General features: G+C 43.2%; 1 protein-coding gene across 13 annotated transcripts in view; it reads left to right on the forward strand.

Annotated features, from left to right (window-relative positions):
- The window catches only part of TNIK (TRAF2 and NCK interacting kinase), a 559,589-nt gene that overhangs the window by 404,112 nt on the left and 132,504 nt on the right, over positions 1–22,973 (forward strand). For 6 of the 13 annotated variants that reach the window (XM_029617206.1, XM_029617211.1, XM_029617208.1 and 3 more), the window contains 5 exons: positions 1,120–1,230; positions 9,107–9,193; positions 11,565–11,777; positions 13,457–13,870; positions 17,198–17,362. In XM_029617206.1, the coding sequence (XP_029473066.1) occupies positions 1,120–1,230; positions 9,107–9,193; positions 11,565–11,777; positions 13,457–13,870; positions 17,198–17,362 (990 nt within the window). The remainder of the gene's footprint in view (positions 1–1,119; positions 1,231–9,106; positions 9,194–11,564; positions 11,778–13,456; positions 13,871–17,197; positions 17,363–22,973) is intronic. The other 7 variants (XM_029617212.1, XM_029617213.1, XM_029617214.1 and 4 more) reach the window with 3 other exon arrangements.

Genomic DNA, 22,973 nt, shown 5'->3' on the forward strand with positions numbered 1-22,973 from the left:
GTTTTGTAATGAATTGCATTTGTGGTCAGAGGAAGACGAGCAAAGGCACCTTTTTTTTTCCCCCAGCCCCATAGTTTTTGTTCAGCCTGAATTTTACACTTGCCACAGGGAGGATCATTACTGTGAAGGGCCGACTCCCACTCAGATGTTAAAGTTGCACCTTTGTGTCTGTCCTGGAACCCATAGGGCAGATGAAGATGCATGTTCCTCCTCTCCTGCACTGCGATCAATAGCTTGCATTTGGCAACGGCTTTTGAGTGGCATGCAATTAAAAATCAGTATTGATTTCTGTGAAACTGGTCTGAAAATGTACCAACCTTTTTGAGGAAAAAGAAATTTTAGCTCCAAGGGAGCTGAGAAGTAGCCTTAGTGTTCACTGGGAATAAGGACATGTGGAGAAGGTAGTTTAGGTTTAAGGCTACTACCTGACGAGTATTGGAAAAGATTAACAGACCATAAGGTTTACCTTAAACAAAAAAAAAAAAAGAAAGAAAGAAAGAAATACATTTCATCTTAAATTTTACTTTGCAGCACCGCCACAGCCGTGGTGGAACCAGCAGCTACCGTTGCAGGTCCTTGTGTAGATTTATTTTATTTTTTTTTATTTATTTGTCGAGTTTTATATACCGTCGTTCGGTTTCACCATCACAACGGTTTACACGATTCGACTGGTAGAGAAATACAGATTTCGTTTGCTAAGAGTTAGTGCATATAGATGTTACAGATTGCATACAAGATTTGTGAGCACGTATAGGTATTATAATTACATATAAGAATTAAAAGTACACCTTAGTGTTGTAGGTATTATTATTATTATTATTATTAGATGCGCAGGCTTGTAAAAAAAAAACAGCAAAACCTTGATCATCAGTGTTGTGTCCTTAAAGTCAGTGAAGGCTGGTACCATTTCAGGCTGCATGTAGCGCTCAAAATTTCCCATCCTGCCACGCTGTCCCACCCGGATGATCACGGCCTCGAGATGCAGGGCCCCAGTTGCGCGAGTCCATTTGTTAAGAGCGGAAGAAATTGGCCGCTGGATTTGCAAGGGACGACCGTGTAGTCGCAGGGCAATACCCACCTTGGTTATAACGGACATTTTATGTACATTTGTATCCATAGCAACAAAGAAGGGAGAAGGAGATGAGGAAGCAGCAGGAAAGAGACCAGCGGCGGCGCTACGAGGAGCAGATACGCCGGGAGGAAGAAAGGAGGCGGGCAGAACACGAGAAGGTAACTCGTGAGAGGGTTCTTAAAATACAAAATCTGGGTTTTTTGGAACTCTTGTTCATACACTGTTCTTTCATTCTATCCTGTTGTTTGTTATTCTAAATTATGATATTATGTGCTCTATTTCCCTGTACGTAACCAGATCAGTCCAGACTGCTGGGTTTTGCCTCCCTTCCAGCAGATGGAGACAGAGAAACTTTCACTGACACTGCTACTTAATCACACGTGCCACCTGCAGTTCCTCAGTATTTCTCTGTCTCCAGCAGACGGAAGATAGGTACAAACCTGCAGTTCTGCAACTGAGACAATTTTTTTCTTTTTGAGCCTTCCTCCCAGTGGGTTCTTCCCTGTCCGGTTGAGGCGGGCGAGCAGGGGGTTAGTGACCCTTGTGTGTGCTCGAACCATGCGCCCTGTGGGGTAAAGATTTGGTGGTCCAGATCCCTCCCCTTCACGAAGCTTGCTTAGGTGGCTGGAGGCAGCCTATTCTTTTTTGTTGGCTTGGTTCGTAGTTATTGAATTTTCAATAAAGTTAAAAGAAAAAAAAGAGGAAAGGCAGTTTTCACAGCTCTTCTAGGTGAGCGGCTCCCTCCTCAGTTTTTAAGCGGATGAAGTAAGTTTATTCTCTTTTTTTTTCTTGCCTGTTTACCGCTGGGCACTCAGAGATAGGCTGCAGCTCTGCCTGCTGTGCGTGCGGCTCCATGTGGTCGCGGCTTAGCAGGCTCAGTCTTTGTGCCGTGGTTCAGAAGAAGGGGAGGGCCTATCCGATCGTCGATCTGCCCCAAACAGTGTCAGGGGTCCTCTGCTGCCGTTCCGCCATCGCTCTGGGGTGCTGTCCGGGGTGCTGATCCTTTCCTGATCAGCATGGGAACAGCAGCCATTTTGGATTTGCATTCGGCCGTTCCTGCGCTGCTGGAGGAGAGGGGAATGCACCTCTATGTTTGTCTCTGGCCCGTTCTGTCTCAGTAAAACAAATCGGAAGGCGATCCCACGTAGCCAAGGCAAAAAACAACAAGGGGACAACCTTATGTCAACAATAAAATCCTTCCACGACATAAGGTTGTCCCCTTGTTGTTTTTTGCCGTTCTGTCTCAGACCATGATCAGGGTGCATTGAGGAGATAGTGAGCCCCAGGCTGTCATTTTCTGGTGCTTTCCCTGCAAAGGTTGGTACTGTTAGGCCTTTTTCTACAGACTTTGTGCTGCTGCTGCTGCTGCATGAGGCTTACCGGGCCAAGCAGCAGGCAGCTTGTGCAGCCAGGGAGCCCCGGTCCCTTCCGGCCCAGCCTATGGAGGGGCGTATGATGGACCTAAAACAGATTTGTTATGGGGAAAGCAAGTCACTCGGTCCAGAGGTCATTAGGTTCCCCCTTGGGTTCTGGCCTGGGTGGGGTGACTCCGATGAGTCTGCCAAGACTCCCATAAGGGTGGAGGAGACTCAGGACCAGGATATTCTGGTGGATCCGGTAGTTCCAGTGGCCGGAGATGTGGGTCAAGGAGATGATATGACAATCCCGGTACCCAAAGTGGATGACCCGAAGGTTGTACACCTTTTTAGAAAGGAAGAGCTTGAGGCCTTGCTGCCACTGGCTTTTCAGGTTCTTGGGGTTAATATCCCACAGGAGGACTCTGATTTGGATTGGGCGGATATGGGCCTTGTTGAGACGCGGGGTCCCCCCACAGCCTTCCTGTTTCACAAGTTGATACAGAAGTTGGTGGAAGCAGAATAGGGAGCCCCCGATTCCGGGTTAAAGATGGGAAGGGCCATGGTGAGACTTTATCTGTTGGCAGAACTGGCATTGGAGCTTTATTCTCTCACTATGGTTGATGCTGCGGTGTCAGCGGTTACCAAGAGGACGACCATCCCTGTGGTAGAGTCAGTGGCGTTGAAGGATGTTTAGGATCGAAAGTTGGAAGTATACCTCAAGAGGATTTTTGAGGTCTCAGCCCTGGGGTTTCGTGCAGCTATTTGTACTAGTTTTATGCAACAGACATGTATCCTTTGGGTGCAGCAGATGCAAGAGAACCTTCCAACCACTGGTGAGGAGGCAGACAGGGCTGAAAGAGTTGAGGCAGCAGTTGCTTATGGAGCGGATGCTCTATATGATTTGGTTCATACCTCATCGCTCATTATGGCATCTGTAGTTTCTGCCAGAAGGTTGCTCTGGCTGTGAAACTGGGCATGAATGTCTCCTCCAAGGCACAGTTAGGCTCACTGCCTTTCAAGGATCGACTCTTATTTGGGGAGGACCTTGGGGCAGTCTCTTGGGGATAATAAAATCCCAAGGTTGTCAGAGGAATAACTTAAGGGCAAAGGGTTTTTTCAGGTACGTTCTCGTTTTCGGCTAGATCTTGGCCGTCAAGACTTAAGTCCGGGCCCCAAAGGCAGTTTTCTCTTTGGGGGCACTCTGGGGGTCAATCCTTTCGGGGTGCTTGAAGGCCATTCCAAGGCGCTGCCGGGGAGAGTGCTTCCAGTGTTAAGTCCTTGCAATGAGGTGAGGCTGATCAACTCCGTCGTTCCCATTATGGGAGGTCGCCTGGTTAGGTTTTATGAGGATTGGGCCAATATTACTCAAGACCAGTGGGTTCTCAGTGTGGTAAGGGACGGTTACGTTTTAGAATTTGCTCATCCCATACGCAATTTGTTTCTAATTTCCCCGTGCGGCTCCTTAGAGAAGCAAGTAGCAGTTCAAGAGACACTAGACCGTCTGCATCGCCTGTGGGTGGTGGTTCTGGTTCCCCGTGAAGAACCTCGCAGGGGAAGATATTCCATTCACTTTGTGGTCCCAAAGAAGGAAGGGACTTTCCATCTGATTTTAGATTTGAAGAAGATAAATGCAGCACTCCAAGTTCCGCATTTCAGGATGGAAACCCTGGTCAGTGGTTGCAACAGTTTGCAAAGGGGAGTTTCTGGCGCCTCTAGATCTAACAGAGGACTGTCTGCACATCCCCATTCATCAGGCCTTGTAGAATTTCCTGCGATTCATGATTCTGGGGCAACATTTTCAGTTTCAGGCCCTTCCTTTCGGATTGGCTACGGTGCCACCCACCTTCACCAAGGTGATGGTGGTGGTAGCAGCAGTACTCCGGAAGAAAGGGATTTTGGTGCATCTGTATCTGGATGACTGCCTTATCAGGGCAAAGTTGGAGGTTCTTTGTCACCAGTCAGTTCAAAGGGTTCTCAAGATGCTCCAATTGCTAGGTTGGGTTGTAAATGTAGCGAAGAGTCGCCTGTCACCGACGCAGTCCCTGGAATATCCGGAGGCTCGGTTTGACACTCTAGTCAGCAAGGTGTACCTCTCAGAGGAGCGCGCTCTGAAGCTGAAGGGGCAGATTCAGCAGTTGTTGCAGTTACAGGTGTCCAAGGTATGGGATTATTTGCAAGTTCTGGGCTCTATGACCTTGACACTGGAATTAGTGCCATGGGCTTTTGCTCACATGAGACCATTGCAGAGAGTGCTTTTGTCTTGGTGGAACCTGGTCTCAGAGAGGGCGTCACTCGGGAGATCCTTTCCTGGTGGCTTCTAACTTCCAATCTGGTCTGGACCTTGAAGTTCCGGATTGGGTAGAAGTTACTACCTATGCCAGTCTCTCTGGTTGGGGAGCAGTATGTCAGCACCAATCAGCTCAGGATGGCTGGTCTGGGAAAGAGTCTGTGTGGTCTATCAACCGGCTAGAGACTGGAGCAGTCCTCTTAGCCTTACAGGAATTCCTACCATTAGTGAGAGGTTGGTCAGTGAGAGTTCTCTCGGACAATGCAATGACAGTGCCTTATATCAATCATCAGGGCAGAACCAAGAGTCAAGGAGTAGCCCGTGAGACACAGGAATTAATTCTTTAGGCAGAGCAGCACCTGGAGCGAACGGCAGCATCTGTCATAGCTGGGGTCGAAAATGTCCAAGCAGATTTCTTGAGTCAGTCGGTGTTAGATCCGGGCAAGTGGGAATTGTTGGAGTCCGCGATTCAACTCATTCGCAAGCGATGGGGGCCCCCCATGTAGATCTAATGGTGACTCGTTTTCAGTCAGAGATGAGAGCTCGGGGCTGAAGGGGTCAATGCTCTGGTACTCCCTTGGCTGCAGGGGGTGTTTCTCTGTGTCTCCTCCCTGGCCGCTCATGGGAAAGTTATTGCGTCATATAGAAAAGCATCAGGGAGAAGTGGTCTTGGTGGCACCAGAATGGCTGTGCCATTCGTGGTTCATGGATCTGGTCAACTTGGCTGTAGACGGACCAATTCTCTTGGGTCATCTGGAAGGTCTTCTGCGTCAGGGACCCATATTTTCTGAGCAAGCTGCTCACTTTTGTCTAGTGGCATGGCTTTTGAGAAGCAGCGGTTGAGACAGATGGGGTTATCCAGAGGCAGTCATTACTACATTGTTGCAAGCCAGGAGAAAATCTACTAATATTTCCTATGTACGAGTATGGAAGGTTTTCGAGTCCTGGTGCTCCACCAAAGGTGTTCACCCTCTCAGGTCACCAGTCTCTGACATTTTGTCCTTTCTGCAAGAAGGTTTCACCAAAGGCTTGACTCTTACCTCACTTAAAGTTCAAGTGGCAGCTCTAGGTTATCTTTGTGGCAAGATAGATGGTTCCTCTATTTCTGCTCATCTGGACGTTATTCGCTTCCTTAGGGGGACAAAGAATTTGCATCCTCCACTTTGACAGGTTTCTCCATCCTGGAATCTTAATCATGTCCTCAGGGCATTATGTGAGGCTCCTTTTGACCTCTTCAGAGAGTGAATTTGAAGGACTTGATTCTAAAGGTTGTTTTTCTAATGGCCATATGTTCAGTTAGGAGGATTTCTGAGTTGCAAGCACTGTCGTGTCGTGATCCATTCCTTCAGATTTCGCATTCAGGGGTCTCGTTGAGGATAGTACCTTCTTTTTCTTTTTTGCCAAAAGTGGTTTCTGCGTTTCACATGAATCAGACAGTGAAGCTTCCAGCCTTTCCCATGGTGGACGCGTCCGCTCCACATGCGAGAGAGGTCAAATTGTTAGATGTCAGAAGAGCTTTACTGAGGTACCTCAAGGTAACTAATTACTTCAGGAGGCCTTATCACCTTTTTGTTCTGTGGAGTAGGCCGAAGAGGGGCTTTCAGCTTTCTAAGGCTACCATTGCTCATTGGCTTAAGGAGGCTATTGGTTCCACCTACATTATTCTAGGTCGTCCAGTTCCAGAGGGATTGCATGCTCATTCTATGTATTCTCAGGCAGCCTCGTAGGTGGAGGCCCAGCTTGTTTCTCCACAGGAGATTTACAGAGCAGCGACTTGGAAGTTGCTACATACTTTTGAAGACACTATCATCTAGATGTGGGAAGTATGGTTTCCCCTTCTTTTGGTGAGAGTGTTCTGCGAGTGGGACTCTCCAGGTCCCAGATGTCTGGACTGATCTGAGTACATATAGGGAAAGGAAAATTGGTTCTTACCTGCTAATTTTTGTTCATGTAGTACCATGGATCAGTCCAGAATCTGCCCAGTCTATTGAGGGGGAGAGTCATCCTCATTCAGTTTTTTGTAGCAGAGAATATTTTCATTCTTTTCATATTTTTTAAGTTTTTGAAAGTGGTGACTTTTTAAAAATTTGTTGTGATTGGCTTGGGTATAGATTAATACTGAGGAACTGCAGGTAGCACGTGTGGTTAAGTAGCAGTGCCAGTAAAACTTTCTCTGTCTCCATCTGCTGGAAGGGAGGCAACAATGTCCTACATTGTTCCAGATTAATGTATTATAATCATGGGTAGATTTGTTAGCAATTACTTTAAAGGCCACTTAAAATGATCCAACTCTACCAGTTAAGGTTTGTCACCTAGTGTTATTTGATAAATGGGCTGATGTACTAAAGAGTTTTTCCTCTTTTGTGTGTATGGGGAAAATGCTTCATACAGCTATTAACAGTCAAGGGGGGAAGTAACCTTTTATGTCCATTGATGATATCCCTTGGTATCAGGAAGTCATAAGACATTTGGGGTACTCCGGCATATGATGTCCACTTTTCCAGTTTAAAAAAAGAAAAAAAACCTTTCCAAAATCTGTGAAACTCCGTGGCAGTTTGTGGGCAGATGTGGTGGTGTGCTTGCACCAGCAAAAGCAAATGAAAAGACCAGAGACACGAAAAGGAGGCAGGGGAGGATGATGGACAGGGCAATGGAAGGGGAAGAGAGAAGAGATTGTGGGGGAGAGGAAGAGAGGCCAAATGGAGGGGGCCAATAGAGGATGGGGGTGCATTGGATGTTGGGGTGGTACAGGACGAGAATGGTGATGATTGGAGGGCGCAGGGCAATGACAATAGTGGTCATCACCTTCTTTTTTCAGCCACCAGCGGCCAATGGTAGAACTTATCAATAGCATATCACTTCCAATCTATTTTTATATTTTTGTCCAGTGTTGCTCAAAAGATTGATGTAATTTTGTGTCACCTTCACAGCTTTTCATCACTTCACATAAAAAGTCTAATGGTATTTTCTTATCACATTTTGCAGCTGCAAACGGCATAAACAATAGTAACACAGACGTGAATGTTCAAGAGGTTTGTCTGGCTAAGGTCGGGTTTTGAGTTTCCTTCTCCTCTCAGTGGAAAGTTTTCAACTAAAATTGACTTTGTTAAAAAAAAAGAAGCAGCAGCATGGAAGCATTCCAGGAGTAGGACTTAAATTTACCTGGATAGTACCTATATTCAGGACCACCTGGCTATATCTAGCCAGGTAAGTCTGCTTGTGGTGGTGAGCAGATCTAAAGTCATCAGGGTAAACTTATCAGGATAAACGTAAACCTAACTGGGTGATATTTAGTGGGAGTTGTTCCTGCTGAATATCTCGGAGTTATCCAGGCAAATTTATCTGGCCAACTTGCCACCTGCTATGCCACTCATTATGGACTTCCTAGTAAAAGATGGCAGATACCCATTGGCCTATCCCAGTCTGGGGTTTGTTTTTTTTACCACTTTGGGTAGAGAATTTCCATATTTCAATCAGCATCAGCTCAGCCTCCTCACCAATGCTCAACTCCCCTTCCACGACTGCTGCCCCCCTCATCTGTCTCCAAGCAATTGTAACTCTTCTGATGATGAGGTGGAGCTGATAACCTGCCCTGCCCATTAAAAAGTAGATGTGAATCGGTTTTTTACTCTTTCGGATAATAGAAAGACTAGGGGGCACTCCATGAAGTTAGCATGGGGCACATTTAAAACTAATCGGAGAAAGTTCTTTTTCACGCAACGCACAATTAAACTCTGGAATTTGTTGCCAGAGGCTGTGGTTAGTGCAGTTAGTATAGCTGTGTTTAAAAAAGGATTGGATAAGTTCTTGGAGGAGAAGTCCATTACCTGCTATTAAGTTCACTTAGAGAATAGCCACTGCCATTAGCAATGGTTACATGGAATAGACTTAGTTTTTGGGTACTTGCCAGGTTCTTATGGCCTGGATTGGCCACTGTTGGAAACAGGATGCTGGGCTTGATGGACCCTTGGTCTGACCCAGTATGGCATGTTCTTATGATTACATGCCTCTGTCTCCTTTCATTCCTGATTCATAAAATGTTTTATTTTACATCTTTTGGATACAGATCCCCCATAGTATGTTAAAGAAAGGGGGCCATTAAAAGAAAAATAATGAACTCTTTTGCTGTAGAAAAGCATTAAAAAGAAAAAAGTGTCATGTGACTTTGATCAGTTGGCCAGGAGAAGCTTTGTAAATTTGGATTCAGTTTTAAGCCCTTTCCTTCCTTGGGAACTGTCTGGGGGCCAAGCTGATCCCCTTGCCTAACTCTTCCTGCCCTCCTTATGCTGTGTATCTCTGCTCTTGTCTCTTTCCCTCTTTTCAACTGTTTTTTGTTTTGTTTTTTTCCTCTCCCCTCTCTTTCCCATCACTGCTGCCCCATGTCTCCAGGAATACATCCGGCGACAGTTAGAGGAGGAACAGAGGCAATTAGAGATTCTGCAGCAGCAGTTACTGCAGGAGCAGGCTCTGCTTCTGGTAATGAGGAGGGCCAGATCCCGCTTGCCCTGCTGTGTGTTGCTAGTGTGTGTCTGGCTGCATGCATGCTCTCTCTGTCTAGCGTTAAGGAGCCGCTGCAGGTAGTACGTGGGCTCTGCAGGACGGAGCAGCGCTTATCTCCTGTCTCCTCCCCAAACAGGTCTGGCTTTCAGGAAACCATCAAAGAGGATGCATGAAATATTTACATATCTTTGGTGTAAGCAGCAGGCTAATTTGCATATTCAGGTGACACTGGAACCGCTGACCTCTTTTTTTTTTTTTTTTTGGGGGGGGGGGGGTCACAAAGACCGGGATTGGGAACTGCTGATTTCAAGGCACTGTATGGCTCCAGAAGTTACCTTCTGTCATGAGAGATTTTTTTTTTTTGCTTTCTTAAGCTCATGAAACCCACAGCCTTGGTTATCAATTACCTATAGAAACAACACTTCCTGGCAATTAATACCCCAGTGGAAGATGCCAAGGACTCTTAATGTCCTGACTACTAGGGGGGCATTAACAGTGGGAAGTGCACAGCTTTGGAAGTCATTATTATGACTGTAAACTTCCCTCCAGAAATGTTTACATTAAAGCTTCAATAAACCTGTATTTTAAATTAAAAGCTGCTATAGAATTGTCCCGATGAATAATCTGTTCACCTCAGCAGTCCTTACTAGTGAAATAAACAGAGGGCTGCATATGAACTGAAAGGTTTATATGGCAATATATGTCCCTGAGATTCTATTGAATGTGCATTGTTTGTATTGTATTTTCAAAAGAGCTTGAGGCTTTAAGTAGCTCTATTAATGTTTTCCTCTATTTGACCTTCCTCAGTTGGTATCCTGGCTGTGGCATTTTTTTTATGCTTGTTTGTTTTAAACAATAAATCTAAAATCACATTATTGTAGTCTGATACCTCTTTCTATGAAGCTAGTTTGCTATGAGTTAAAGCAACAGTGCCTTCTCCTCAACAAAACTGAGGTTTGTGACTAAACAATCTGTTTTTAGCAAACCAAAATAAAAACCGTCAATGTTCAATTAAGTAGGGAAAAAAAAAAAAAGAGGCAAACTGAGAAGACATCTGAGAAGGGTCCTCTGCCTTGCGTCATGATCCAGCATAGCATTCCGGAACCATTTCAGAAGCATCCCATTCGTGCTGCGTGTCAGAACGAATGGAAAAAGGAAAGATAGCAGATGGATTTAAAGTTCTCAGTTTTGTTTATTTTTTTTTTTTAAGAACTGCTTTACAAACACCAACCCAGCAAATCTCCCCCCCCCCCCCACCCCCCATCACCTTCAAGGACACCCCCCCCTACTTGTAGCAAACTGGTATGAGTAGGAGGCACTGACATTGCTTAAGGTTTAGCTACCATTTTCGCTCTGAAATAAAAATTCATCCATGCATATTACACAGCCTGCACTTAGCTCTGAGCAATGCGAAAGAGAGACAGTTGGCTTTATTGAAATGCTTTAGCACAATAATTACTTTATAGCGTGAGCATAAAGCACTAGACCTCCTAGGGAGGAAAAAACTGCTTTCTATTAAAAAAAAAAAAAAAAAAGTTTTCTTCCAGATTTTCAGATCCTTGCTGATCCGTAATGGGGTCCTTGTGGGGTGAGCAATGTGCAGTGACCCTTGCCAATCCCTAACCGGGGGCGACATGTCGAATTTCCTATCCTATCCTAGTTTCCAATTTGTGGACAAAAATGATTTATTTGAATGTTGATGGTTGTATGGTGTTTCATATTAGTGTGCGTAGTATGTTGACTGTTTTTATTATATGTATGGAATTTGTAAACTGCTTTTATTGTAAATCATTTTATTACTGCTTATGCAGTATACACATTTTTAAAATGAAAAATAAGTTAAATACACGCACAAAAGCATTTCGGTACTGCCAATTTGTGACTCATGTGATGTATGTTGAACTTATTATAAATTCATTTTTTAATATTTGTTCCAAATGAAATGATATCTACTAGTGTTGGATGTTTTGTGTTCAGTTTTTGATTTAGTTTTATTGTTTTCATGGTTTTCTTTGACCAGCATTTAAAGTCTTTTGTTTTTCTGTCTCTGTGCGGAATAAGCATAAGAACTCGTAGGTCCTTTAACGCTCTTTCTGCTCAATGACTATGGATATCTCTTCAGGGGAACCAGGGACTAAATATCTTCATTTCATTGAGTGTCTTGTCTTCCTGTGCCTGATTGCCGCATCACTGGAAACCTTCAAAGGTCCACGTGGCACTGCCCTGAAGAATATTTCCATTTAATCACAACACACCAATAAACAGGGGTGGTCTGCAACTCGTCGTTTGGGGGATTTCTGAAGTTAGAATAATCTCCCCCTGGGGTTCTCTCGTTGCCCCTTGACAGGAGTACAAACGCAAGCAGCTGGAGGAGCAGAGGCAAGCGGAACGGCTACAGAGGCAGCTCCAGCAAGAGAGAGACTACCTGGTCTCTCTCCAACAGCAGCAGCAGCAGCAGCAGCAGCAGCGTCAACAAGAGCAGAGGAGCGCGGAAAAGAAACCACTCTACCATTATAAAGAAGCTCAGAATCCTGCCGAGAAACCAGCTTGGGCTAAAGAGGTAGGACAAGATATCAGCTTCCCAGGTACTTAAGGCCGCATTTTAAAATGGTCCCTTTAGTGCGTGGCTGGGCCCTGCGCGCGCTGCGCACGTTTTCAAAAAGGGCGCGGCCTCGCGCAAAGTGTCGATACGCGCACAAGTGCCGGGCCCTGAAAAAAGGGGGCAGGCTGGGGGCATGGTCTGAGCGGGGCGGAGAGGGAAAAGGGAAGGAAGGTTAGTCGGGGGGGCTGGGAAGTTCCTTCCTGGTCCGCTTCTTAATTGGAGTGGACTGGAACCGGGGAAGGCCCGATTGCATTGCCTCAATCTGGCGCGCATGTGCCCGCGGCCAACAGAATTTCTAACACGTGCGCGCATGTTATAAAACTGGCACGTCCATGCGAGCGCGCCGGGAACCACCTGCACACGGACGCAGGCGTGCTCCTTTGGAAAAGGCAAAAGAAGGAATCAATTCAGCAACATAAGGAAGGGAGTACTGCCATGGTCTTTGATAGGCTGCAAATGTTGATGATTTCTATCTAAAAATGTGTGTAAAGTAATTTTTATTTAGGGTACAGAAAAACAGAATATTCCTAGTTTCACTGAATGTTAAAGTGGGTGACTTGAATGTACAACTGCCAAGTTTGCAGGGATATACAAGCACATGCAAAGCTAAACATCTTCAACTTGCAGCTTTTTTAGCCTTCAGGCATTGCATCTTAGAGTTGAAAATGTCTTGCTGACAAGACTCAACTAAGTCCGCAGCTTGCTATTTTTTGGCAACATTAAGGGGGTGAATTGTCAGCAGGGTAGGTAACCTGCATTCTAGGTGCCTACTCATTAACCTGAAGAGATTCAGGCAGTTTTCAAACACAAGGTAGCTGCATACATTGGGTCTGAATATTGTATGTGCATACACATACAGCATCTGGAACAGTGGTGTAAAGTATGTGCCTTAGCTTAGCTGTGTACATATTTTAGAATTCATTCTACACGTGTGTTTTTCTTCTCTGATCAACTTACGTCCCTGGGTGTGTCCCTTTTTGTACGACACGCATGAAAATACGTGCGTACTTCTAGCTGGTTGAAAATACCCGTAGGCGAATTCAGCCATACTACTCGCTTAACCCCCCCCCCCCCATTTTATCCACATAGTCCTCGACTAAGCTTTTGAAACTACCCCTACATTTTCATGCTATAGTTTTTTTTGGAGCATTCCAAATTTAAGTAAGTTCAAGGTTTGGGAGGATTTGTCTTTTGTTATGTGTTCGACATTTAGAGAGGAGTTTGTTGTTATAATCATCACTTGGTCTCTTTACATCTGTGGCACAGATGAAATCAACATTAATAGAAATAGCTTAGTTTTTTTTTTAATTCCTGTGTCACAGGCCATTTACAGTTATGTTCTTATTTCTTTATTGAAAAGAAAGTGGATAAAAAAAATGGAATTGATTGTCATAAACTGTGAGAAACTGATCAAGGAAGGTGTATGGTTAATAGTTATGAAGAGAACATATGAAGGTGCTTAGATACTGAGCCTGCTGTGTGGCTGTGTCTCAGCATCTCTGAAAATGCTTTTTAAGTGAGGGTGCCGATAACAAGCTAAATAGTATGCACATGATCCCCTTAGACTGTTGTCCTTTCTCAGTGTTTTTGTAGCATGTCTGTGTTATAATCGTTTAATTTTGTGATCCCACTCCCAGGTACAACAACGATCCCTTAGCAATTCGCCTGTTGTTCCGGCTAAGTGGCCTCATTCTTCTGTTATCCAACAGCAGGTGCCATTGGTAACCAAAGATGCATCTTCGAAACAGTCATCTACATATAACCCTTCTCCTGACTCTTGCCATTGGCAGCCTTCAAGTAGGCCACAGACTTGCCAAGCTTCAGGCCATTTGAACATTAATAATTTAATGGCAAAAATACCAGATATTCAGATTTCTAAGCCAGAAACTCACCTGATCCCAAAACAAACCTGGATGGATGCACAGTCTGCTTTGCCACTTGTTGACGTGAGATCCTTAAGAGAAACTGAACAAAGAAGAAAACCTGGCTTAGCACGGAAGGGGTCCCGTTCACAAGGAAATAGTCCATCAAGGGAGTCTGAATTTTCCAAGGTCCTTAGCAGTTCTTCTCCTAATTTTTCACAAGCATTAGGATGTCATTCACCTTCTAAGAGAATAGAGATTGACTCTAATGACAATGGAAGAAGGCATTATAAGTCACACTGGCGTACATGTGGTACACCATTGGGAAAGATGGCATTTGTGGATGATAAAGATCTAGGATCTTCACTCCCAGAACATATGTTCAGAAGAATGGACATTCTTAATCAGAGGAATTCATCTCCCTTAAATTCCAGCCAATTTATCAACCAGAATATTCACAGAAAAGAGCAAAATAAAAGCAAGGCTGTACATAACCTGTCTTGGCTGGCTCTCTGCCCATCAAGCTCTTATCTTTATGTATCTCCTTTTTTCCCTTTGTCTTCTAGTTCTAGTTCTAGTTCCCCTTCTCTTAGTTCAGCTTCTTTCAGTTCTGATCAAGTTCGATCTTCTAGAGCTTTATCTCTTAATTCTCCATTCTCTTCCAACTCTAGGCCACGATCACTTACTGATTCACTGTCTTCTGGTCTGGCTCCATCTCCTAAACATTTTAATTTGTCTCCCCTTTCTCATCATGCACCCAATAATAATAATAACAATTGCCTTGCACATTGGCAGAGAAACATGTCATCCAGCAATCCTGAATTGGGTTTTTTTGAACATCACAGGTCTGAGCTATCACCAGTGGGTGGAGTCTTCCAAAAAGTTAGCATTTTCATAGTTTAAGAATTGGGTCTTCAGTGGGGTTATCCAATGTGATTAAAATGTGTGGCAACAAGCAGAGGAGTATTAGAAAGTCCAAGAGCTATCCCATTAAATAGTAAGGCAAAACTTAAAATACATTTGATATTGACTGACCTAATCTTGCTGCCGTACTAACCAGCTAGAGTTCTGCTTGTAAAATGAAGTCTTAAAATGTACTTTTATTCTAGTACTGTACACGTGGATGAAAGTTATAGTGACATTAATTAATTTATAGCATAGCTTGGCAATCCTTTAGAACTATTCAAAAGTTCATCCTCCTCATCTTAAAGCCAACGAGTATGATTTGCCATTTTGTATCTGTTTTCGTGAATTGGCATTACGTATTTCTCCAGTTTTACCTTCTAACCCCAGTATCTGTAGTACTAGTTTTACAGTTACTCGGTTTACCATCTAAAGTCTTCCCTTTCTTCAAATACCACTTTCATGAAAACAGCACAGAAAAGAAATAGATTGTCTGATATGCAGGAAGTGCTAAACTAGAGCACATTTTTGGACTTCAGAGACTAGCAGAACTGATCATTTTTTGCATGTTGTATTGTCCTTGACAAACTGTAGCTATGTCTTACAGTGTTTCATGTTTGAACTAATCTAGCAGACTTATTTACCCTGGACCTAAAAAATGAAAAGGGATTACTGACCTTGTATTTAAAAAAAAAAAAAAAAAAAAAATCTCAACCTGTCTTCATTTACACTGAAAAATAAATAGCAGCCCTCCATTAACCCTACGCATTCCAAGAAAGGGACAACAACAAACCACAGCTCCCTCTCTGCTGCGCTGATAGCATATAATGTGCTCATTATAATTCAGTAGGGATGCTACAGTAGGGGGATCATCATGTCCCATTCATATTTTTATTTTTTGCTTATATAGCTACAACTATATAATTATATACACACACACATTGATGTCTTAGCAATTAAATATTTGCAGCATCTGTTTTTCTGATATCTGATCTTAGCTGTAAACAGTGTATGCTTTTGGGTTGGTTTTTTTTATGTGAAGCATTCAAATCCATTTTCATTTCTCCATCTGGGACTTACAACTTCCTGACTAATAATACTCAACCACTGCATTTTTACACGTGAAAAACTCATCTTGTTGCCATGTTCATTGCTTATTCAATCCTCCTGCAGCGAGAGCATTCATCCTCTCTTCAGGCAACCAGGGCTAATCATTGGTGGAGGATACAGGTTACTAGTTTTGTGCATGAATGTTTCAATTCTTTTTCTCATCTTTTGAAAAATCTTTTCTGCCAGCTTTTGAAAAATCTTTCTGCCAGCTTTTGGAAAATCTTTCTGCCAGGGTTTTTTTTGTTTCATCTCTGAATTGTTTACTGAGTTGTCTCGGGGGCTCTTAAAAGCAAAATCATATGTCTAGTACTCTAAAGCAATGATTCTTAACTAGATCCTTGGGACCCTAAATGGCCAGTCAGATTTTCAGGATATCCAGAGTGAATATGCATGAGAAATATTTGTATGCACCCCCTTCACTGTATGCAGATATATCTTATTCTTATTCATTGTGGCTATCCTGAAAACCTGACTGGCTGAGTGGGTCCCTAACACCCTGGCTGAGGACCACTGCTGTAAAGATACTAAGATGTGGAAAACTGGGTTTGATTTACTTGGCTTGCAAATGAATTATCTATTTCAGCCTCCTTGGAACTTTCTCATCTTTCAGGTGGTGTTATCATAAAGTTGAAAATGTCTTGCCAACAATAAACTGCAACGTCTCAGGTCTAGCTTAAGTCCTTTGCCTGCTATTTTTGGAAAAATTAAAGGGGTAAATTTTCAGTAGGGTATGTAACTGGCACTCTGCTTAAGTAATTTGCAGCAATTCAGCCAGTTTTCAAACCCAAGGTTGCTGCATACATTGCGTTCGAATATTAGCTTGCTATGCAGCAAAAAGTATATGTATGCATATACAGTATCTAGAATGATGGTATAAAGTACGTGCTGGCTGAAAATCCACTTACGCAGACTCGGCCATTCTACTACATAAACCCCACCCTCCTCAATTTTGTCCACATAGCCCCCGACTAAGCCTTTGAAATTTTACCCCTAAATTTTTATGTTTTTTTTCTTTGGGACATTGCAAATTTAAACAAATTCAAGGTTTGGGAAGAAATCTGTAGCAAGCAAAATCCTTGCTGTATAGCCATTGGTGTATTTAGGTATTCAAATCCGTCCCATTTCCATTTCATGTTATAACACTCAGGCCTGAAGACTGAGACTCGATCTAGTCAATTAAGAGATGTTGAGTTGGCCTTGACTTGAATGGTCTTGTTGAGTTATTGCAAGTGATCTATGAATAAAAATCTTTATTAGGTTCTGAGCTCCAAATTTTGCAAAAAAAGATTGTACTATCACTGACAAAGGAAATATTATAGGCAGTTCAAGTTCTTTATATATATATAGATAGAAAGATAGATATATATAGAGAGATTTTAATTATACATGTGGAATAGGGGACTGATTGGAAATTAATACAATGGCTATGCAGGTTACCAGTAAGCAACACAGGACATGTATTTGTTTTTGGCTTCTTGACTTTTTTTTTATTTGTTTGCCCAGGTAGAAGAACGCTCCAGACTGAACCGGCAGAGTTCCCCAGCAATGCCGCACAAGGTGGCCAATAGGATATCTGATCCCAACTTGCCTCCTCGATCAGAATCCTTCAGCATTGGTGCTGTGCAGCCTGCTCGGACACCACCCATGCACAGGCCAGTGGATCCCCAGGTACCGCGGGATTCCTTATTGTAAAGGGAACTGCCCATGGGAACCATATGGTGTTTGAATATGGAGTTTTATTGTAACTAACCGAGGTGGGGTGGTAAACTAACATATTGTGGTTCATTTTTTTTTCTAAAAAAGATTGCATTTAAATCTAACTATGCTAGTTGAGAGAGTGGGAAGTATTTCAGTATAGCATGTAGAATTGAATTCTGCCCATGTAAATAAAGAAAACATATAAAGGTCCATATTCAAAGCCTAGCTGGCTAGGTAAGTTAGCCAGATAAACTTATCTGGCTAACATAGTTGGAATATTCAGCAGTGCAGCCACGCCACTTACTATACCCAAATAACGTTTGAGTTAGCCAAGAAAGTTTATCCAGCTAACTTTAGACCTGTTCAATAGCAGGTCTCTCTTATCTGGCTAACTTACAGGGTCATTCATCAGAATGCATTAGGGCATTATCGCAGGCGTTTTTCGTGTGAAATTTATAGAAAAATGATGAATCTGGGCTTTAGGCAGCTAAGTAGCTTCTCCCAGTTATGCCCCCATCCTGCTAACTACTTACCTGGATAAGCAGTTATACGGCTAAGTGACGGCCGCTGAACGCAAGCAGATATTCAAATGCCGCCACAAACCCAGATCAGTAGCAACTTATCTGACTAAGTGGCGCTGAATATCTGCATCATATTTTCTAAAACGAATCCTGGCATGGACTGTAAAGATAAGATTTCCCATCTGGAGGCTCCTTAAAACATATAGGTCTACAAACGAAAAAGTCTGTCAACTAACAATACTGTATTGATAAATAGCAAACTTAGGCCTAGATTTATCATTTTGCTATAAATTTTGCATGAATAGCGCCTGTGATAAAAAAGGGGGCGTGGTTAGGGTAATTTTTTAGTTACTGCAACATGTGCTGTTTTTAGTGCTTTGCATAGGTATTTTACCGCAATGTATGTTAAATTTATTGCAACTGCTATACCTTCCCTTTGCAAACTGAGAAGTGGCCAGACAGCCATTTGCATGGTTTGGGCTGCTCCTGGCTAGAGAGAGAGCAAGAGAGAAAAAAGAGAGAGCCTCTTCATAAGTCAACTATTTATACCACTGTAGGAGGGATAACAAGTAACTCGAGGTTAGTGGTCTAGTGTTTTGGGGCCAGTTTTACATTCACAGTGAGATGTACAAACAGCACAGTACACAACAGTGAACATTTAATGTGATTTGGAATGAGGAATGGGACACAAAGATGAGATTTCTACAATGTACGCTTGCCCCTAGCTTGATGGACTCTCTACCTAGGTGCTATCAAGCTAGGGCAAGAGTACATTCTAGAAATCTCATCTTTGTGTATCTTCCCTCATTCCAAATCACAACAAATGTTCACTGATGTGTACTGTGCTGTTTGTACATCTCACTGTGAATGTAAAACTGGCCCCAAAACTCTAGACCCACCATCAAAACCTCACCTCGAGTTAAGTGTTGACCCTCCAACAGTGGTATAAATAGTTGACTAATATGTGGGCCATCACAGAGGTTCCCTCTTTCTCTTTCCCAGGCATATCACACAGTTTAACACCAGGAAAAAGGGTGTAGTTATTTCCAGCAATAATATGCATTACACTATTGCATGCAGCATTTAAAATCCCTCATTTTCATAGGCCCTGCCCAAACTCCTCCCCTTTGACTACATTTTCATAATTTGCATGCGCATTGCGCAATTCATTAAATAACGTATGTGTTAGGGTGTTATCGTGGGTTTTAGGGCCCTAACACCCACGATAATGCCCTAACATGTTTTGAAAAATGACCTAGTTAACTAGGTAGGTCAATAGACTAGTGTATTTTCAGCTTCTGCATGTGAATACACAGTAATTTCAATCCTACCACGTGAAATAAGCAATGATGGCGATGATTTAATAGTACGTGCCACAGGAATCAATTTGTAGGTTGGTCTAATTTTTTGTCTTTATAAGTAACATTAAAAAGAGACTGGAAGGGAGGGTCCTGCCAATCAGAGATGTCACTAAAATCTGCAACAGTTTTGTTATTTCCAGGCGGTGATAAACTAAAAAGGAGTTTAGGAAATCTTAAGGCGTGGTCAAGAGAATGGCTGCTAAACTAGATGTAAATAAACACCGTCCCAGGGAAGATGGTGAAGAAAATAAATAGTACTGGAATTCAAGAAGGTGTGGGATAAACACCAAGGATCTCTAGGAAGATAATGAAGCACTGAGGTGAACATGCACAGAGAGAAGGTTATATACCTAAACAGAAGGCGTGGGGGTAACCTGCACGAGCAGCAGTTATAACCCTGAAAAATCTTGCTTGGCAGACAGGATAGGCCATTTGTGTCTTTTTCTGTCATCATTTATCATTTACTATAGCAAATCAGATGTTTAGGGTGTAGGAACCTAGGGAAATCAAACTGTGATTGGGGGAAGATGGGCTAGTACTAGTCGCCAGAGCCGTAGCTAGTCTATGACCAGTATGGCCTCGGCCATAGGTGCTACTGCTCAAAGGTGCTGCCAGCCCACTGCGTGAATGACTAATCCACTGCAGGGCCGGCAGTGCAAGAGGAGAACATGCTCCTTCTTTTCCACCCCAACGTTGGCGGCTGGCACGTATTCCAACATGGCTGAAACCTCAGCCCACTATTTGAACCACGGGGTTCTGTCTTTATGGATCCCTGCAGAGTTCAAACATTAGTTTCACCATGCAGTTCAAACAGCTACTGTTTTAACCTAATGGGGCTCCTCAGAGACAGAGCCCCACGATTCAAATAATGGGGCTGGGATTTCAACCATGGGCCGGAAGGGGAAAGAGATGTTGCATCTGCAGAAGAAGGAGCCTGCAAATCAGAAATGACATGGAGATCTGAGGGAAGATAAGGTGAAGAAGGAAGATTGGGGGGTGGGAGAGCAGGGGAGGAATGGGGATCAGGGGAGAGATCAGATGAGGACTAGGGCACTAGAGGTGGGAAAGTAAAGGGAGAATGGGGACTGGGGGCGAGATCAGGTGGAGATTTGAGGCATGGGTGGGAGGGAGAGCAGGGAAAGAATGGGGCCCTGGGAGGTGGAAGAAGTCAGGGGAAAAACTGGGAGGATGGGAGAGCAAGAGAAGAACTGGGACTGGGTGACTAGGGGACAAGAGCAAGAGCCTCAGTGATTGGGGTAAGTGGGGAATCCAGAGGGCAGGACATCTGAGATAGAGTGGGGGCAAGCAGAGCAGGGACTTGGAGATACAGAGAGCAGGGACACACTGATTGAGCAATGATTTGAGGCAAACATTAGGAACTTGGCAATTGGGTGAGCATGAGTGGGGGAATATATTAGATGAGCTAGGGAAGGTATGAGTGAGGGTGTGAATGACATGGAGTACTGGAGAGAGTATTAGAGGCAGTGGAAAGGGAGTTGGCTTTTGTGAAGGTGAGAGAGGGTGGGAAAGGGGCGCAGAAGGCTGTGAAAGAGGAGCAATAGAAGGTTCAATAGGGGGCAAGAGATGGAACAAAAGGCCAAGCAGGGAAAGTGTGACAAGGAAGAGAGCTGGAGCTGATGATGGGATGAGAGGCAGAGGAAGGTAGATGAGGGTTCAGGAGGGTGTGAGTACAGAAGGTGGAAATGGAGGGACTGAGGAATGGGTGAAAAATGGAAAAGGAATAAGAGACTGGGGAAGTGGGAAAGATGAGAGGAATAAGAAGGGGTAAGAGTGGAAGATAGAAAGCTGCTAGGTAGGTCAGAAGTGAAAAGGAGACTGAGGACTAGAGGATTAGAGAGGAAAAGAAGAGGGATGAAATTTTGCTCTTGAGATTAGAGAGGCAGAGAAGAGAGAAATCGAGAAAAAAGATATAAGGGAAAGATTAGTGTCAGAGACAGATATAGGAAAAGAATGGAAGACGACACGAGAAGAGAGAAGAAATGGAAAATGGAAAGAAGATCTTGGAAAAGAATTTAGGAAAAGTCCAAAAAGAGAGACCAGGACCAAATAAACTGTCCACATAACAAAGGGAGAAAAGAAAACATTTTGGGTTAGATATTCAAAAGCCATTTAGACAGATAACCTATTAGCTACTCATCTAAATGACTTACCCAGTTATATTTAGCCCTTATCCAGCCAGTATCTGGCTAACCTAGCAGAATGTCAGCTAGATTAGCCAGATAACTTTAGACCTGCTTCAGAGCAGGTCTAAAATTATCTGGCTTGTGTGGCCAGATAATGTGTTACTTAACTGGATATCTTGGAAAGATATCCGGCTAAGTAACGCTGTCATTATCAAACCTAACAAAAGATTGAGAGGGCTAATTCCCTCCCAAAGCTTAATACAAAGGCCCTCAGACCGAATTCACCTCCCCCCCCCCCCCCCCCCCCAAAAAAAAAAAACAAACCAAAAAAAACTTTTGTAAGCTGATCCCAATATTCGATTAGAGGCTCAGGCTGCCTCTCTTCCTCCTTCCCTACCCACAAAGAATTTTAGGAGTGCCTACCCCTCATCCCTCCTACCCTCCCCAATCTCCACTCCCATACCTTTTTGATACGAGCTGGGAGCGAGGGATCCTTTGCCCTGCTTTCCGGCACCTCCAGCGCTGTTCGTAAGCTTGCATTGATATCTGGTTAAGTAGCATGTTATCTGGCCGCACAAGGCTGGATAACTAAAAACCTACCTGACTATATTCAAACATAGCCAGTTAGGCTTTTCGTTATCTGGCTATATGTAGCCGGATAACTTTAGGCTGGTATATTCAGCAGGATGTTTCTCCCACTGAATATGTGAGACAAGTTATCCGGCTAACTGTAGCCGGATAACTTGTCCACTAAATATCCTTCTGAATATGGACCCCCTTTAATTTCAGAAAAGAATTTATTAACCGCACCCTCAAATGTTCAGGGCGGTTTACAAGTAAAACAAGCATAATAAGGTAAAAATAAAAAACATTACAAAACATTATAAGTAAAATGAAATACAATAAAATACTAATTATCGAACACATGAAAAAATCTAATAGATTATAAAATGTATGCAAAGTCTTTGAAAGCCTGTTTAAATAGATGATTTTTTAACGCTTTCTTAAATTCATTTTTGTTGCATAAATCTCTCAAGGAAGATGGTATAGAGTTCCATATGATAGGGCCTGCGATAGGAGAGGCCCGATCTCGAGTTACTACAAGTCTGGTAGCTTTAGGGGAAGGAACTTGCAAAAGAAATTGGTTTTTAGATCTGAGGTTATGTGAGGGGATGTAAAGATGTAGAATGGCAGAGAGCCATGGACTTTTATTGTTATGGAGAGTGGATAAGATTTTATACTGAATCCTCCATTGTATGGTAGCTAGTGCAGGTGTTGAATAAGACCGGGGAAATATGTTCATGTAGTCTAGTATTAGTTAAAGGACGTGCTACTGCATTTTGTATTAACTGAAGTGGTCTGAAAGATGATTGAGGTAAACCATGGGAGAGGGAATTACAATAATCAAAACCAGTAAGTATCAAAGATTGAGGGACAGTTCTGAAATCTGTTGGGTCAAGTAAAGGTTTAATGTGCTTAAGAAGACATAGTTTGTAAAAAGAGATTTTAACCAGTGATTTAATATGAGCTTGCACGTCAAGAATAATTCTGAGAT

This window comes from Rhinatrema bivittatum, chromosome 9, assembly GCF_901001135.1.
Source record: "Rhinatrema bivittatum chromosome 9, aRhiBiv1.1, whole genome shotgun sequence".
In the NCBI taxonomy this organism is placed as follows: domain Eukaryota; kingdom Metazoa; phylum Chordata; class Amphibia; order Gymnophiona; family Rhinatrematidae; genus Rhinatrema; species Rhinatrema bivittatum.